Consider the following 18,590-nt stretch of genomic DNA (forward strand, 5'->3'; position numbering starts at 1 on the left):
GCCATAAATTTCTCACATTCGAGGCTGACACACTGCTGTATGCCTGTAATGAACTTTACTCCTCCCTACTGATAAGTATTGTCACTCAAACTACTAATCAGGTAAATATGACGGGTTGAAATTAAACGCATTATCATGTCTGCAAAGAAAACAGTTGGAAAATAGCATTTGAAAGCTTGAGAAAGGCAGACTTTGTGATCACCGACCTCATGGCTTTGTAGTCAAATTGAATTTTTTTGATCATCGACCCATGGCGTCGTATTCAAATTGAAATTTTTTTTCCCAAAAACTATTTACTTAGTGAAGTCTACATTGTAAGTGGACTGTTTTCTTACCGATAAGATGTGTGTGATATTTGTCTGTCTATCTATCATTCGATGCATTTTGTACTCAAAAAAAATAGTCAAGGCCAAGTTTAACAACTAAATTGCTAATATAAACCGATAAAATAAAAAGATCTTTTTTTTGGCTTAAATAAATGTGTATTTCGTTTGTTAAAGGTTGGAGGAAAGGGCAAAATCAGGAGGTAAAAAAACCCTCTGTAACAGGAAGGAGTTGTTGGGAAAAGAAAAAACTTGAAGAAAACATTGGGTCGGAAATAACAGTCATCAGACAGGAAAATAAAATGTTCTTACATAAAAAAAAAAAAACTCTTCCAACATTATAATAGCATGTTTATCGTGTTGCGAACTAAAATTAACCTCTTCGGCAGACGAACCTCCCGAGGAGAACTGAATAGGTGATAACGAGGAGACGAGTCAGAAAACCCTTATTTGCTTATTCAAACAAGAATATATTGCTAAGTCAAGATAAACATCATCTGCCCAAACAATACACATAATGAAGGATACAGAAACCAATGCATGTTTATATCGACAAAGGAATGAATGGGATAATTTTCTAAAGAAACTGTGTTACCATTGCAGGATTATTTGGCACTACCAACTGAATTGATAAGGCAAGGACGAAGGGCTAACGCTCGAAACTTCAGCGCAAAAAAACTCCTTATAGTGACTAACTTACATCATCAACTGAAAATAAACTATCATGTTTATATCAATCGAGGGTAAAATTTCCGCACAGCCCCATACTACATTATGCCTTCAGTTCTTGGATAGAGAAAACAATGACAAAAACAATAGATTGCCATCGGGAAAACAGATTTGTTTTACAATAGTATGGGGCTGTGCGGTAAGTATACCCGATCGAGTCTGTGACAGCGACAAAATTAGACGTTTAAAATTACTACTTTTTTTTATTCCTTAACTTCATTTCCTTGCCGGTCCGAAAATTTAGTATTCGCTGGTTCAAAAGTGACAAACAAAGGAACAAATGGAGGGGACACTGCCATGTTCGTAAATCTGCAAACCTAACTATGAGGATCGTACAAGTTCGCTTATAAATCCAATTTGAATTTATATTTTGGCCACAAGAGCTTGTGTTAATTTAATTACAACTTAGGCTAAGACTCGATCGTTCATAAAATATAGAACATATAAGCAGAGAACTAAGTTGTTCAAGAAAGGGAGAGAAAACCTCTACATTTTAGTCACAGTATTTTTATTATCTGACGGTCATTATTCCCTTAAATACATGATTATTAACAAGTTAGCCCGCGAAGCATGCGCTGAAGCATTGATTAGCGAAATTTGTCAGAGGCAGACTTAAGAGTACCAACTTCATCAAAATATCTCGGTCGAACGCGTCTCATGGGTGTGGAAATAAATTTCCGACCTTAAAACCCCACTCGCCAGATATTCTGAAAAGCTGTCCCGGAAAATTCACTGTTCTCTTGAAAAGAAATCCATCGGAAAACTGGTTGCTTTAGGAGAACAGTTTCTCGAGTGTCGGAAATGGTAGTGACAGCGTGGAGTAAGTGACTCCTCTTCGAACATCTTCTACTTGATATTACTACGTCGCCTGCTCCGCAGGTTAAAATAGAAAGAGGCTGCATCATTCCAAAAGGCGATAACGTTGAAAGATTCCTAGCAGTTAGACCTGAAATACACCAGAACGAACCACAAACGATATTAAAAAAAATTAATTTAAAAAATCTATTAGAATTAAATTTTAACTTATAAGTGGTAGGTAGGTGACAGGGGGGCCTGACGGTTAATGGACTAGACTTCTGGTAGAGAGGTTTTGGCCGGCTTATTGTGTTATGATCTTCGGTATAACAATTCCACAGCGTCTCTCTCTGCACAGGAGTATAAATGGATAATGGCGATTGTCAGGGAAGCCTGATGAGATAGTGGGGAGTAAGCTCGCGATGGACTGGCATAACAGAAGGGCAAAGCTGGGTGAGGGACTTGAGAGGGTCCTAGGGTGTCCGTGGTCCCTCCTTTATAGGCCTTTCTTAAGTATAACAAGGCATGGAGTTCGACGTGATAATCTAGTGAGTACCCTCTGTTTGACTGAAGAGTGATCCCCCATCGGAAAATCCTGGCTACACCTCTGTGTAACCACTTCCGTTAAAGCTAAATGATACCGCTTCCAAGAGAAGCTGCTAAATATTTTCTGGTTAGATCGACGTCTCCGTGATTAGTTATTTTTGGACAGAAAATTATGGTTAGCGTTTCAGTTCAGGATACGACTCCGTGTAATCAAGATCATTTTTTTGAATAGAAGACAAGCTAGACCGCAATCCTCGATAAAGTAATCAAGACCCGCGAACGTTGTTAATCGCTCCGATATAAGAACGCCCTAAGGAATAGGAAACGAAATAAAGAGAGAAAAGATCCTGTATCGGTTTAATGTTTAAAACATTTACCTGTACCATCCAGGGGGTAGTAGTAATACTTCTAAGATATGAGCTCTGGCTCAATGGGCCACGTGACCCCTGTACAGACTTACCTACCACATGAGTCGTAGCCAGTGGAAACTAATTCGACTAGGATAGAGTTAATTCTAATTCTTGAACCAGTTAAAGCTTGTAGGAAATCAAAGCAAAAGCCATCTAGGATCCTTTTTTTAACCCATAATTAAAAAAAGTATACTCATTACCAGGGAAAGTGTTTTATACCGTTATTTCTCACCTTAGTAAAACTCATATGCATAAAAAGCGTGCTCTTTTCCGACGTTGTTCCAACATTCACTGGAAGCTCCGTACTTATCATAAGAATGCTCTGCCTCTCTACCTGTCCAACATTCTCCGTAGAACTCAAGGGCAAACATTTTGTTGTCAGGGAAATTATCGAAGACAAATTTTGCACATTTCTGAATGGTGTCGTCAATGTTGGACCAGTCGATTCCTTCATTTCGGAAATTTTTGGCAAGTTCTGGCCAAGCAGGTGGGTCTCCATCGTTAAAACAGCCTAGCCCTCTGTATCTAAGCAACGGCTGTGGGGCTAAGATTAATGAGAAGATAACAAATAAGACTCGGGTGCATGATGAGAAGCCGATAAAAATCAGCAACGGTGATGAAACAGTTTTATCATACAAACTACAGTGTTATACAAGGATTCCAGCCCTGAGGAAAGCCGTAACAACACATGTGAAAAAAATTCGATATTTTTTCACGTGTGTTTGATATCGTCAATCAGCTGCTGACACGTCACTCGCCTTCACACCACTTGGTCAGGTTGACGAATGAACGGCAAAGCCTTCACCGTTCTCATTCCAAGGTCGTTTGCCGGAATTTTCTCGGATTACGGTTGCTAAAACCCTGAAAAACCCGTATAGCTTACAAATAGTGACGTTCAAGTTATGTATTCAGTGGCTTTGGTAATGGCATTTCACGCAGCTGAGAGCGAAAATCGACCACTGGAAGATTTGCCACGTGCCGATTTTGGCCGTGTACCTGAAAAGATTTCTTTTGTCGGTGAGGAAAAAACTACGCCCATTGTTGTTTTTGTAATGATTCAACGCATTTTTACATCTTGAGCCTTAGCACCAACGCTCTTTACGATTTTTATTCAGGGATTGTCGATACTTTTACTTTCATTCATTATGAAAGTGGACTTTTCTTGTCAGTAAAGGGCTATTTTGTTTATATGATAAACAAAATAATACATGCTTGCTTGTAGATATGAAATTTCTCTTCTCGTGTTCAACTCGACGTCTCACTCGTTCGCTGCGCTCACTCGTGAGCTATCGTATGTAACACTCGAAGCGAAATTCCATATCTACGCGCCCCCATGTGTTATTCTCTATTTAAAGAACCGAATTTGCGGTATAGGGCTTTCATAACTACTGAACTTTAAATGGATATAGGTGGGTAATTTCTGAAAATTATGGCGCTGTGTCGGTGGGAGTTATTAAAAGATGATTTGGTTTTAACAACTGAGTTGATAATGCAAATTTGCCACCGCTGAGAGTTTAGCTCAAGAAACTCTTGGTAATCAACAAGTTTCAAAACTACTGCGTCTTAGCAAGCATAGAGCATTTCTGCCATGTTAAAGTAAGGACCCATGCGGTGTTTTACTAGCCAGTGATTGGTTGATACCCCGCCTGAGGGCCATGGTCTGAGCTTACTTTATGCAGAATAAAAGTTATTTATAAAACAAACTAAATATCTTACTTGGACAGGGCACATTTGTATTGCAGTCCTTAGTGGTAGGGCTCGGTCTAGGGGCATAGTGACAAAGAATCTCAGGTACTTTGACCAGTTCTCCTCGATCATTGCGTCTCTTGCAAACGAGGCTCCTTTTCTTTGTACCTCCTCGGCATGTTGAAGAGCACTGGCAAAACAAAAACAAAACTGTCTGAAACTAAATTGAGATCAATAAATAAAGGGTTTATAACTTCCTGATATAAAAAAGAATAGATTAAATCTGCACAGGTAAAATTGGCACACAGCACTGATCATGAAGTGGCTAAAAACTATTGCCTATTTACAAGGGCGGAAACCTGCAGCAGGTTCCATAGGTAATTCGACCACGCTTTCCCCCCTCCCATAGTTCGTCAGGTTTGCTTATGTTGATGGTAGAAGGAGGCACTATGAAAGTCACGGGTCATCAAGCTCGATAAAGACTGGAATCCACAATTTTAAATCTTAACCCAACACGCTAACATATACTAGGCTTTCGCTTCTCCTGGATATAATTTGAACTGAAAATGTACGATCAAAATTCGCAAAAAATACAGACATAATCGCTTCAACATCTCTACGATTTAATCTACATTCATCACTAAATTATGTTACCTGAGACCAGGCGGTAGTTTTCCACTCGGCCTGACAAATGATCTCGTTACAACTCCTTTGTGTTCCGCCAGAAGGTTTAGCGCCTCTGCAAGAAGAGTCTGGGAGGATCTCAAATTTCCACTGCGTCAGCTTCCGGCGGCAATGCACTTTTCGTTTTTGGACCCCTTTACCGCATGTTCTGGAACAAGAGCTCCATTCTGAACTGTACCAACTGCCATAAAAACACCATAACATTTTTTAAAAAAGCTTTCTTGAAGTGACGTCAATAGTAACCTAAATGCCTTTTCTCTGTTCTGAATGCAAAATAAGAGATAATTGAAATAATCTTGAGAAATGCCAAACTGTGTCGACCAAAACCAGAATTTGTTTTCTTAGAATGTGACAAATAGGACTTTTTGTACGTATAGTGCTTTCAAAGTATAGCATATCTCAAACACTTAGTGAAATATATGCGAACTTATGAACAATGAAAATGAATGAAAAATTGCTTTTAGCTTACTGAGGGTCGCATGGATGTGTATTGCAATACTGTTCTTCTGCAGGCTTCTTAGACTTCTTCAAGCAAACCTTATCCTCAACGTGCGATCCATCATCTTTTCTTGTACAAAGAACTCTTCGGCTCTGTTTTCCTAAAAGAAAGTTGTAGAAGTAGATTCATGAGGCTTTTGTTCTTTGAAAGTTTTATTTACGAGAAGAAAGTGTAATTTTGATAAAATTAACTTGGAAAAGATAGGTTCTTGTGATTTTTTGATCAAATCGCCTATATTTCTTGAAATTCGTTCTTTCTTTCTTTCTTTCTTTCTTTCAATCGTGACTTGGCCGCTGGCTTTTTCCGCAGCTTAGGCCGTTTGCTAATTTTCATTCTGGCCTCTTAGTATTTTCCTTTTGTTGGACTGGCCGTTCTGATTGCTTGGTTTTGGTTTAAAGAGACTCAGTTATAAAGACCACCACTCATTTTTAAACAGAACCTCCTTATTCAGCTGTTTTTCACACCTTTAGCGCACTTCCAAGAACACTCGCCCCAGTCTGTCACATTCCACTCAACATCGTCAGCTCCGATATTAGATGAAATAGTTGGGTCATACAACTCGTACCACACACCTGTGTGTGAGTAACCTGCAGAAACAAACTAAAAGAGAAATTCTTTATACGAAAATTATTTTCTTATTTGTTATATCAAATAAAAATTCTGAGTCAGTACTTGAATCCCCTGAATTATTTAGTCATAAAAAATGAAGAAATGAATGTAAACAAATCTTCTCTTGAAAAAAAGTTGCGAAGTAGAAGTTGAATGATAAATAAAATGAATGTGTTTCGGAGTGACAGCGGCGGTGAAATCAAACGTGCAGGCTAAACTAAAAAAGACTGATTATGTGCTGCTAAATCCACCATATTTTAATCTAAACAAAAATTCACAAGCTTTTAAGATCAATTTTATTTGGCACGGAGAACCGAGATGTGGCTCGCAATTTCCATAACTGTTTTTCTTTAGAATTTTAGACGATATCTGGAAAGAGAATTTGTTCAATTTCCAAACTTTTCAGTGTTTCCCAAGTTTGCTGTCAGACACTAACTGCCTCATGCACATACCACAACGGTAAGGTCCTCTGTTGTGGGTCCTGGAATGGTAATCGTGTTGATATCGTAATCTTTTTCGTGGTAATAGTGAATCTTAGTTCCAGCTGCATACACTGTTCGACTCCAAGTGGGCACTGGGATTGCATATTTACCTTCTTTATTCTTTATACCTATTAGGATATTTTAAAACATATTCCACAAGTAAGGAGTGAGTAAAAGTTTTAGATGCTTTGTGAGTTACCATCTAACGTTTAGAAGACTATTTCCAAAATTAAAAATTAATTCATTGAGCCCCAGCCAAGGTATGCACTGTTTGTGATCAGAATTGTTGCTGATGTCCCGAAACATTTTGATAAGCCTGTCCCCGATTAAAAAATTTCTCTTAACTAATTTAAAGTGGCTTGCTTTCTTAAAGGGCTGCGATGAAAATAATGTTATCAATTTGAAGGTTCTTTCCATTAATTGCCTGAAAAATAGAAATTTAAAACATGAAAAAAAAAAAAAAAAAAAACAGAAAGGCCAATAAAAGAAGGAGAAACATTGCTAGGGGACCAAAGCGAACTAAAATAAGAACCGAGCAAACAGCTCAAAGGGCGGGCAATTCATTGGTTGAAAGGGTGACTCAGGGCAAATTAAATCGTAACCAAAGCGAATCCATTTTACATTAACGTGGCTTGTTACTTAAATTTTTTCTTTCAATCTAAATTATACCTACCAAGCAGGTTCTTATCTGCTGAGTCTTGCTCCACAAAGATTGACATAGAACCAATAGGAACCTCAAAAATTGTGCATGCTTTTCCTGGTCCTCAACGTTCATAAAGAAACATACAATTAAATTTGATTTTGCATAACCTTAAAATGGTTCAATGTTACAAACATTCGAAACATCTGCGGTAAATTCAGCCGGGGTACATTTACGACCGATATACTCGGTAGATATTACTATAGATATTACTATAGATATTACTATAGATATTATTAGATATACTCGGTATGTCTTCTACGACCTGAGCAAGAAACTTAATCATGGACGTAATTCTCAACACAAAAATCTTTAGCGATCATCCTCACACGTTTCTTTCTGAAATAATTCTAATTAACTAACTGCTCTCGAACTATGTTGCTGATTCTTACCCCTATGCTGCCTTTTTAAAGTTCCTAAGATATTTTTGGAATATTTAGTGAAGTATATAAGGGAAAAAAAATTAAAATTTGCACTCCTTGAAACTGGGAATGCTCTTGCATTTTAATGGAAATATCACGAACAAACTTCTTAGCATTGTTCTCTTGCACTGAATTGTGACGATTGAAATATTTCAGGCTCTAAGATATCAGTTTCAGGCGCAACAAAAAACGGTTAATGTTGTCACTTAACTTACCAAATCCTGGACATTTTTCTTCCCACTTTTTTCGAACAAATTTGCATGTTGAACTATCTCCTCCACAAACACCACAGCGATCTCGTCTTATCTCAGAATCCAATTCATTACCACAGGATACGCGCTGTTTGATTTGAAAAAAAATTATATATATATCTGCCTATTTGCAGAATCAAATTTATTCCTTGAACAAAAAAATCAAAGTAAAAGATACGGAAAAAATGAAACACTGTTCAATTTTTGTCTTACTCTGCACTTTCCCTGAATGCAGACGTCCGGGATTGTGGGATCACTGAAGCATCTCGTCCCATTTTCGACGTCTCGTCGTTGAGGAAAAGCATTAAGTTTCTTTCGACACACCAACGAACAGTGATCTGATAAAGGACATGCAGTGTTTTTTTTAGTGTCACTTTTAAAGTTTTTTGCAGGACGTCAATCTCAGATTGCTACTATTAAGTAATAGTTATGGTGGCCTGTCCTGTCAGTCATAAGAATGGGGAATTTTGATCTATAACTCGAGAATTAATCAAGACATAATACAAAAAGTTATCACCAATCATGTAATATTCCGATGATATGAATTTTTTTTTAGAGCCGTTTCGTTCTTTAAAATGATAACGATGACTGTCAACGGCTAAACAACGATAACGACAATAATTATTATACACCTGCAGTATAAAAAGCGTGGTATTCGGGGTCGATAGCCTCACACTGGAGTTGTCGAAATGTTTTGGAGCCAGCTGGACACGGCTGTTAATGAAATACAAAAAAATAAGGAAGATTACGATTAGCTCATAATCATGATGCACCAGAACGCAAAAAAAACAACAACAACAACAACAGCAACAACAACAATAACAACAACAACAACAAAAATAATCTGACCTGTGGGTTACAAACTTTCCAATGTCCCACCGTTGGCCCAATACAATTCCTTCCTCCGTTCTTTGGTCTACAAATAGGAGTTTTAAATCTATGTTTAATCAATTATTTTCTTTCATAAACTTGGACTATTTAAAAGCTAGCATAGTCCTTTCACCTAGCAATTAATGGTGTAAAATCAGATGGAGTGTATGGACCGAAAAATACTTTTGAAGGTCTTACGGTGGGTTGGTGCAGGTTCTTGATCTGTGTTGAACCCCTCCTCCACAGGGACGGGTGCAATTGGAGAAGCCCGACCAGTTACTCCAGCGGCCACGGATAACACGTGACCCGTCATCTACACACTGACCATTTATACACCACTTAAACGAGAGAACGAGAGAGAGAGGTTAGAAAATAGCTTCAGTTATAGCTAACTGTAGTATAGTAATAGCTCCCTATGTAACAAGCCCAACAGACGTTTCAATGGAGACTGCCCTGCCTCCATCACCATACTGACTTGGAAATCCATTCTTACGTCGCTCACTCACTTTTCATGCTTGTCTCCGACTAAGTAGTTAGTCTGTAAAGGAGAAATTGTTACTTTCTCCAACGAAGGGCTAACGTTTAAAAAGTTCCTTTTTTTAGTAACTCTTTTCGTTGGCCAATTTACATTATCAATTCAGTTGATAAAATCAAAATTTTTTACAGTGACCCCCATCGACGCAGCACAACAATTTCTTTAGGAACTTACTCCTTCAGAGATATTGTTATAAGCTGCTTCGCTATATTTAAGAAAGAAAGGAAAATTATTTTATTTCCGACCTAAAAGCTAATCTACTGGCTAAATCGAGTAAGAAGAACGGTGGATATCCATTTACTGAAGAACCTAAGACAAATAAAAAATGTCGGTAATTGGTGATTCATCCTGCTCTTATATTCAGACTTACCTTATACAAATGATAAATTAGTTATTGCAATTACGAATAGGTATTCTAATAAATAAATACTGGTAGGTTAAATTACATGTCTAACTCCGCATCTTGTTCCATCTGCAGGAGAAGTTGAAGATAAAAGGCATCTATAGCCATCTCTGGTGCATCCAAGTTCACCACAGTTTGTCTGCGAAGATGAGCAATGTTACTGAATCATGAAGTATTTATTACCACCGCGATCGACGACTCACCCGGAATGGTAATAGTGATGACTGGTTCATCTGCTGGTATTCTGTATTGCTTCTTTCGAGTGCAAATTTACGTTACCCACTCTCCCAATGCAGCGAAATCGTCATACAGATGATTTTACGATCACTTGCGGGATTTCCCGGCTAGCTTCGCCAGAAGTCCCCCAAGCGTTTCTAGTAAAAAAGGACTGTTGTGTGATACTTAATGTGAAAAATCGAGCCGGTACAATAGATCATTTCTAATTACGAAATAGGTGCAAGTATATCTTTAAACTAGTCTTAAAAATACGTTTGGGAATGATTTGGAGCCTATTATCGTCAACAGAAGTAAGCCGAATCTTGGTAAAAAATAAAGTAATCTACTGAGTAACCACTCCTCTACTCTAAGACAAGACCACAGGGCAAAAGAACACCTAATCAGCTGTTGGTACCAGTTCCTACTCTTTTTTTTCAGAGAGAAGATGATGGTGTTTTGCTAGTGTCTTTAGAACCCAAGCCACTTTATGTACGAACACACTTTGTTTGGCGTTTAAGAAAGATACCGTTCACAGAAGGAATCAACTCCAACGAGTTTAACACCACTACAAACTGAAAAGATTCTGCTATGTGTAACAGCGGTCACTTACCTTGCGTTGTGGGCATGCGTAGTAAGCCTTGTTATGAATCATTCTGCACTGTCCATCTCGGTCTACAACTTGACCAGGCAGTTTACCGTAAAATTCTTTCGGAGTTTTGGTGATGTTGGAAACTGGTGGAATGTCATCTAAACAGTCTGATCTTTGGCTGCACCAAAAATTAACAGATTGGTAGAAGGGCTGACCCTCCCGTGAAATATAATTGACTAATGACTGATTAATTTATTAGTTAATTTATCTTACTGCAATTCCTGCAATATTGATATTCAAACACATATTGCTAAGGCGTTAAATGTAATGATTGATAATACAAAAAATCTGTAGCATAGAAAAAAAATTTTTTTTGCGAGTGAATATTGGTTGTGGCGATAATAATTTTGTATCAACGTATGTTGGAAGCTTAGCCCTCGACATAGAAAGGAATTATTTTTCCTCCACGTCACGTCTTAGATTAGAACCGGTTATTAAGCGTCGCACAAAGCATTTTATACAATATTCAAACCCCGTAGAGTACGGAACCCGGTCAGGACCTGATTATGGTCAACTTAGTGCTTTGTCACAAAGATGGGAATGAAGGAGAAGGTATAACAAGCCGTGAAATATATAAAGGTCATCAGACGTTTTGGTATGTAGAAGTGCTGAGTACCTTTACTAGTCGTGCGGTACTTTGACAAGCCCGCAGATCGAGTCAAAAGGCAATCAATGGGTAAAAATACTAAGCACAAAAAAACTTTCAATAACTTATTTATCCTAGAATTGCTGTATTTTATATGCATTTCTAAACTGGTCTTGCACAATCATCAAAATCCTTTATCAAAATCCTTTGGTGTGAAAAATACCTTAAAAAATCTTGGAAACGTTCACGACTACACGCAGACCATTTCATGGACCCAGGTCCACTCGGTAAAGTGGATGCCATGATATTTTTATTGTTCTCACAGGAAGCTGCTGCACCAGATCCGTCATGCCCCACGCTCATCCTTAAAAAAAGAACGAAATATGAGTAAGTTAAAATATTTATTTTGCATGATAGCAACTGCCTTGTATGAGGGGGCTACACCCTCCCGATCCTCTCGCGAGGGAGTTCACGATGTCAATATGTTGACGCCTTGCATGGGAAAGCAGCGATTAAAGAAATGAACTTTCATTTCTGTCAAAAATCCTCGTAAGGAGCTCAATGTGCCAACCTTCCAAGGAGGCATCAGATCACTTCCTCAGAATAACATGCGAATGTAGCATTGAGTTTGAACTAAAAATATGAGTCACTTTCTCTCGGGATTCCATTCACAGCTCTGCGTAAGACGACTGGGAATTGTACTCAGTTTCAAAACGCAGGCGTAGAGCTATTCTGTTTAGCAAAAATTCCGTTTCTCCACGTTCTTGTTGCCGTAGACGTCTTGATTTGCTCAAAGTCCACACGGAGACAATCATGTTTTCAGTGTCATTCATTATATTTCATAGTAAACACGTCTGTTTAACTAACGTGTGAGCAATCTCATGAGCCACAACAATGGCACTTCCGAGTCCAATGTCGTTGGAGAGAGCAGCCCCAAAGTAGCTACGGCATGTTGATCCGACGCTAGCAATCCCTGCAAGTCATGAACACACCGTTTATTTAAACCTATTGGGAGATAATTATATTTCTAATTATTTTTCATGATATTTTATTTCATCATTAGGATCAAGACCTTCGAATAAGGATCACAATGATGACGACGACGAAAATGATTCCTTTATTTGTATTACCGCTTACGTGGTGTTATAAATACAAAGATCACTCTTATTTTCCTGTATTGATAATAGTAATGATGATTCAACGCGTATGTCGATAACCATGGCGATAAAGGCAACGATCGTGTATGTCACTCAGTATTCAAATTTGAGCGATCAAAAAGAAGAAAAATTTACTTACCCCCAGAACTCCTGTCAATAGAAAGGGAAATAAAATTTTCGTTAAAATTACATAACTGAAAACGTTCAGGTGCATAACCTGATAATGGGTTATCATCTTTCTCGCTTCGCAATTTTATTGTCGGTCTCATAAATTACTTGAGCCGCAGGTAAGAGCTGTTATCGTAGTCTAGAGGCTTGCCAGGTACCGATAAAAACAAAAACTTATTTAAATTATAAGTGAGTTGAAGGAAGGCCCTTCCACCTTTCCCCTCTCTCCCCCTTACGACTTATCAATCCTCAGACCTTCCGGGTTAAGGATAAGAGTAAATCTACAGAAATCTGCGTTGTTCATACCAAAAGATGACAAATTACCTTCTCGTGATCAGAACGACAACATCAGCGTGAGCAGGATCATCGTCTGACTCGGGGAAGTTTTTTCTTGCCCAGCGCTCCATAGCGGAGATTCGCTTACCTCTAGATGCACTTGAATTATAGCCAAACTAGGAAGAGTAACATAAAAAAATTATGTTTGTCTGGCTGAGAAATTTAAAGGTTTATAAAATGGATTAAGATATCATCGGAAAATGAAATAAATAAAAGGCATTTTAATATAGTTTGTACACCATATTGCTATCCTCTGAGACAGAACAGGGTCAGTATACATATCAATGGCCTCAAGAGTGTTATGGAAGATCGGAACGTTTAATTTGGAGAAGCGCAGAGGATATATGACTCGCAGTATTCCCCCGAGGAGATGAAACTCGGAAAAAATCAATGAAAAGTTACATGTGAGGGGTCTCTGCGCCTAAACGCTCTAATAAGTATGCGAACCAGCATAAATTTGAGATAAGAGTTGTAGCCTCAACATTTTATCGCATTACACCGGAGCGGTTTGTCGTAGAAACTTGCTGCAGCCACTTATCGCTTACCCCATCGTTCTTGAGTACCAAACGGACAATCACAGGAGTGATCTTTATTGGGCCAATACTGCTGTCGTGGAAAAGTCTTGAAAGCTTAGAAAAGAAGTTTATTCATTGGTTAATTGGCTCTCAGCTAACTTAGACGCTTGCTTGTGAAAAAAGGAAAATGATTTATCTTTCATGTACTGAATATCGCGAGATTTTTCTTAGCTTGTCTTTTACGTGTTTTGGCATGTTTTTTATAACTTATACTGTCGAATCATTCGTGGAATTTTGTATTTATCACTCTACACTTCGCCATTTTTTTAAAAATTTGGCTCTTTTCTTTCTTTGCTTGTATTTTAAAATGCTATGTTTTAGTCAGTGAAAGTACTTACAATATGAGCGATAGATAAAAGATGATAAGTCGTTTCCTCTTCGCCATAGGCTGAGATCACAAAGTTGTCAGCTATCAGAGCCATCTCTAGGAACTTATGTGGAGTTTGACGTTTTTTCCTCCGGAGAAGGCCCGGTTTGGTCCTTTCAAAAGGCATCCAATCACTCTCTGAAGTGTACAAAACAAAGACAGCCTTATCGACTCTTTTCCTCCACTGAGGTTGAAGAAAAAGAGACGAAAGGGTTATCAAAAGGGGATCTACTTAAAAGTAAGACCGGACAGATGTTATGTTGTGGGACATAGAAATGATGTTTGTAATCATTTGAACCTTTTAAAAATAACTTTCAACCATCACCTTCGTTATTGTACCTCATTATATTTTAATAAACCTTAAACCTTAAAAGGTTTTTGGTTCCTTCGAAAACAATTTCAAAATCCTTATAACTGCCACTATATCGTTTCTTGGCTTCTTTAAACTATAAAACCACATTTTAATATCATAACGCTTGGTTCATGTTTTGAAAAATTCAGACTGCATTGAAGGAGTTCAAAGAAAGAAATTTATATCGTTATGGCGCAAATGCACAATGACAACGGCAAATAACAAGTTGAATTTCTTACTTGAAATATGGAAATCAGGAGTTAAATCTTGATTGATTGACCTTCTGTAGATAATGTGCGGAAGTCCGTGTTGAAGCTGATTCTTTTCAACAAGATTCTGTGAGAGAGGCCTAATGTGAAGTGCGTCCTGGAGAGTTTGAATGATCCCAGACTGAAAAAGTTCAAAAGAGCCAGGTAGTACCCCAGAGATAAGGTATTTGGTAAAGAAATTATGAACTCGATCATGCATAGAAATCGAGACAAAATAACTCAATTGTTTTAGTATTAATGTACTAGTTTTGCAAACCTTAACATCAACACTGGCGCAAGATCCAGATTCAAGACTCACCAATCCTTTATTTCTGCTAATGGCGACCAGTGACTCTGGTTCCGACGTCACATGACCTGTATAATGAACGCCACGTGGCACCTCCTTATAAGTGGACTTTCCACTGTGATCTACTGTCTCAACCACTGCTCCTGCTGTTATTTTAGGCATTACTTTTGTGACGTTAAGATGAAGTGACCTTCCAAACGCTTCAATTTTGAAGTACCAGAAGTTTGGCTCGCTAGTGGCTCTCCTTGTTCTTTCTTCGTCATGATGAACGTAATCAACGAAACTCCCCGAATCATCCGATTTATAGGGAGCTATCACCTCATATTCTGGGACTACGGTGCAATGATGTAGACATTAGAATGGCTCATAACCCAATCATTAATATCCACGCTATTTAATTGGCTATTTTAGGTCATGTGGTGCAAGCACGAACTGTACTTGCGCGCTATGGAAATAAATGGGAGGCTCATGGAAAAGATAAACGCTTTTCCGGTATGTTGGCCGGTAATTTCTTCGGCTGAGATTTCAAATTTGCCGTCGAATCTTAGCTTCTTGGCCAAATATTTATTTCTCAGACAATCTCTCAGCCACAGACATTATCAACCCACAAACTGAAAGGTTTATTGACTAATTAGCTTATTTAGAGAGGTTTTTCTAGCTTGATCTACGTCAATAAGTTGTGAAAATCATTTACTTGATAAAGCTCCAAAGAAAGAAATGTGCATCAAACCTTTTTCTCTTGAGTCAACTCCAAATGTTTTCTGTAGTTCACTATCTGCCATGTGCAGGTGAACATCGTGGAACTAGTCAGTCAAATAGAACACCAACTGGTTAAAAGGGAATGGGTAACCGTATGATTCTATTCATGATGGTCTTACAATAGCTAAAAAGACAGTAAGAAAACTGTGATTATAATTTATTTCCCGATTACCAAACAGACTTAGCTGAGATAATGTAGTATGATCGCCCGCCCGGTTGAGTGTAGTCCTGAGAAGGACTGTTGTCGGTAGTGGTGACTGACGTTTCGACAACGTGAGTCATCATCAGAGTCAAGTGAATAGCTGTTGTCAGTCGAATGTTCTAAATCCGGTTCGTATAAGCTGATTGGTCAGTTTTTCCGAGACTGCAATTTACCTTCCTAATCAAGAAAGTGTGAAGCAAACCTGATTGGAGATGCTCTAGATATATATGTAACATAAAATCATAAAATTTATGAATAAAAAAAAGAGTTTCATCTTCGATCCTCGTGTGGACAGACGAAAACGATACGTTCCCCTCGTATTGACGTACATTTTCTTGGAAGCTTTCATCAATTGATTAATTGATTCTAACTTCTTGGAGACAACTGAATTTTGCAGACAATAACCTTACCGTGTGTTTTTTGAATAAATTACTGCAGATGACGTCTACCAGAAAGGAAAGAAAAGAAAATGTTTGGCTAGATACAGAATATTCCTGTAATAGGAGTACTTGCTTAACTTGTGTTGGAAAATTTTAAATAGCACATTTGGATTTACCAATTAAGCATGATTGGATGACGTAACAACGTTCTTTGAATGTCACTCTTACCTTTCATATTATTTACTTTTCTCAACCTGGGAGGGCTGAAAAGTCTGGCCTCCATAACAGTTATTTGCTTTAACCATATTTAAGCTTTATGAATGTTGAAATATTGCAAAAAGATCAAATGAATTGCTACGCAAAAGAATATGGATCGTATTTTTTTCTATAATAATTTAATCAGCTAATTAGTCCCTTTACCGGTTGCACTTTCCAGGTTCCGTTTATCAAAGCACTGAAAATTAAACAATTAGTTGGCAGTAACTTATCCAAGGAATAAAAATTATCCCTTTGTTAGTAGGGTGAGGAGGGACAAAAGAAAATGTATCCACCAAATACTTAATTAGTCGCCCCCCCCCCCATATCTCTAAAACATGTATTTAGATACCTTTTAAATAAATTGAACATGTTAAATGTTCTTTATTTTCTAATTGCAAGTGGTTGAAACGCGGTTTAATTTCAACCCAAGATCATCATTTCCTTTTAGACTTTTCTTTTAAATGTTAAGCTTGTTAAATAAAATTAAGAATTTTTAGAGAGCCAGTAAAGTGAAATTATTATATGTTCTTGGAGAGTAAATCATCTTTAATAAACTAAGGCTATCGGGGAAATATTGGAAGTTAAATAAAAATTGTAAACAAGCGGCGAAATATCTGGCACAGGTATAAATCATATGGCATCCACCTTCAAAAGAGATGTGTTAGATGAAAGTAGTAACTAGTTAATAATTACATCAACTTACCTCCGTTGATGAAAATATTCATTAGATAAATTGCAAAGAAAATCTTCCATTTCAGATTCATATTCTGGAAAAAAAATTGACGGCAATGGTACTTGTCATTTAGAAAATGAATACTAAATTTGTTACATTTTTCGTTGAAGATATTGCGCTAAAATACACTTACGGTAAAAATCGAACCAATGTATAACTTAAGCGATATTGGGTATGTAATCTTTTTAAGTAGAATTTTGCTTTGCTATTAGGTAGTGCAAAATATTCGTTACAGAGTTTTCAGTATCATTGAGAGTTTTTTTTCCTGTAATTGTCTACAGTTTCACATATTTATATGTGGACAGCTGGTTAAATTCGTTTGTCAAAATAACATTGCTTTAGTAAATGGACTTTTTGTTTCAAATTTTTTTCTTTTCTTGTTACCAAAATTTTCATTGTTATCTTTTGTGACATATTTTATTTAAATGTGACTGAATGTTGATGAAAACGGTTCTCTTTGCAAGTTTTATTATTGAAATTAAATATTAGATCTAAGCATATTTTTAACCGTGTCCTGTTAGTATAATATTTTGTATTTTGTGATTAACAGATCATTACACTCCTTGTGAAGGTAACGATTTAGTTTTTGTTGTTTTAAGTCTCTCCTATTGGGGCTTGTGTACGATTTGTTATCAAGGAGTTTCTCACTGAAATTTGGGGGTATAGCGTGTTTCTCAGTGTGAAAAATGCAGACCGCATGGTCCTAAGGACCCCCCTCCCATCCCCCGAGCTGTGACCTTGTATTTATATAAAGAGAGGGGTAGAAGGAGTCTTATGATTATACATGTGTGATAGTCCAAAGAAGGTTTGCGTAAATTTGAAAGCTAACTTTTCTTAATGTATGAGAATTTATAACATATAATGTTTGGCTAGTGCTATTTTTAGGTTTTTTTTTCTTCCAAAACTTGTAATTCTTAAAATTAAGAAAAGCTTTTCTCTATTTTCACCGTCAAATATGCTCTCCAATTTAAATTCAAGAGAAAGTATAACAGTGTTTGCATCTCTCTTTGTATTAATCATTTGAAACTTTAAAAAGGTGTCCTCGTTGTGTTAGCGCCTGCCTTGAATTGAATTGGAAGTGCAACTAAAGATTGTGTCTTATAATTCATAGATCAATTCATTGGTACTTACCTGTGATATCAAATGTATCAGATCTGCCTTTAAGAGGACGCCAAGCTGTAAATTAAGTGTTTGATATCTTTAGGTAAGGCGTTTGAAATAATGCCTTATAAATGATATCAAGATGTACCAATTGACAAAGTCGTAAAATAGACATAAAAAAACTTTTTCACATTAAGTGGTATCACGAGGAAAAAACATGTTTGTTTAGTAGGGAAAGGCCGGAAAACTTGA

The 18,590-nt window shown here is 37.3% G+C and overlaps 1 protein-coding gene and 1 long non-coding RNA gene across 3 annotated transcripts; one reads left to right on the plus strand and one right to left on the minus strand.

Annotated features, from left to right (window-relative positions):
* Positions 1–1,543: 1,543 nt before the first annotated feature.
* LOC113668778 (A disintegrin and metalloproteinase with thrombospondin motifs 6) lies at positions 1,544–18,495 on the minus strand. 2 transcript variants are annotated; one of them, XM_027184727.2, is made up of 27 exons: positions 18,369–18,495; positions 17,208–17,271; positions 16,277–16,311; positions 15,636–15,708; positions 14,918–15,237; positions 14,590–14,740; positions 13,970–14,136; positions 13,602–13,685; positions 13,045–13,172; positions 12,692–12,702; positions 12,263–12,368; positions 11,619–11,759; positions 10,771–10,927; positions 9,988–10,083; positions 9,205–9,344; positions 8,986–9,052; positions 8,769–8,850; positions 8,350–8,474; positions 8,101–8,224; positions 7,437–7,526; positions 6,734–6,891; positions 6,137–6,272; positions 5,643–5,772; positions 5,144–5,354; positions 4,520–4,679; positions 3,036–3,347; positions 1,544–1,998 (listed from the first exon to the last, which is right to left on the minus strand). In XM_027184727.2, the coding sequence occupies exons 2-26, from the start codon at positions 17,266–17,268 to the stop codon at positions 3,037–3,039; spliced, it is 3,264 nt and encodes a 1,087-aa protein (XP_027040528.2). In that variant the 5' UTR covers positions 17,269–17,271; positions 18,369–18,495; the 3' UTR covers positions 1,544–1,998; position 3,036. The 2 variants fall into 2 exon arrangements, with proteins under 2 accessions (XP_027040528.2, XP_089065467.1); XM_089209341.1 differs by lacking the exon at positions 18,369–18,495 and adding an exon at positions 17,371–17,499.
* Positions 3,682–10,152, plus strand: LOC149044202 (uncharacterized). Its single transcript, XR_016187649.1, has 3 exons — positions 3,682–3,820; positions 9,253–9,370; positions 10,020–10,152. It is a non-coding gene; the product is annotated as an uncharacterized LOC149044202 (long non-coding RNA).
* Positions 18,496–18,590: the final 95 nt, after the last annotated feature.

Source organism: Pocillopora damicornis, chromosome 6 (assembly GCF_964200805.1).
Source record: "Pocillopora damicornis chromosome 6, jaPocDami1.2, whole genome shotgun sequence".
Classification (NCBI taxonomy): Eukaryota; Metazoa; Cnidaria; class Anthozoa; order Scleractinia; family Pocilloporidae; genus Pocillopora; species Pocillopora damicornis.

Bases quoted from the DNA above. Each gene is read 5' to 3' on its own strand.
- LOC113668778 (XM_027184727.2), bottom strand. From the start codon at position 17,268: ATGAATCTGAAATGGAAGATTTTCTTTGCAATTTATCTAATGAATATT. The intron at 15,238-15,635 runs GTTTGATGCACA...ATTGCACCGTAG, and splicing joins AGTTGACTCAAGAGAAAAAG to TCCCAGAATATGAGGTGATA. The intron at 7,527-8,100 runs GTAAGTTAAGTG...ATGAACGTTGAG, and splicing joins AGAAAAATGTCCAGGATTTG to GACCAGGAAAAGCATGCACA.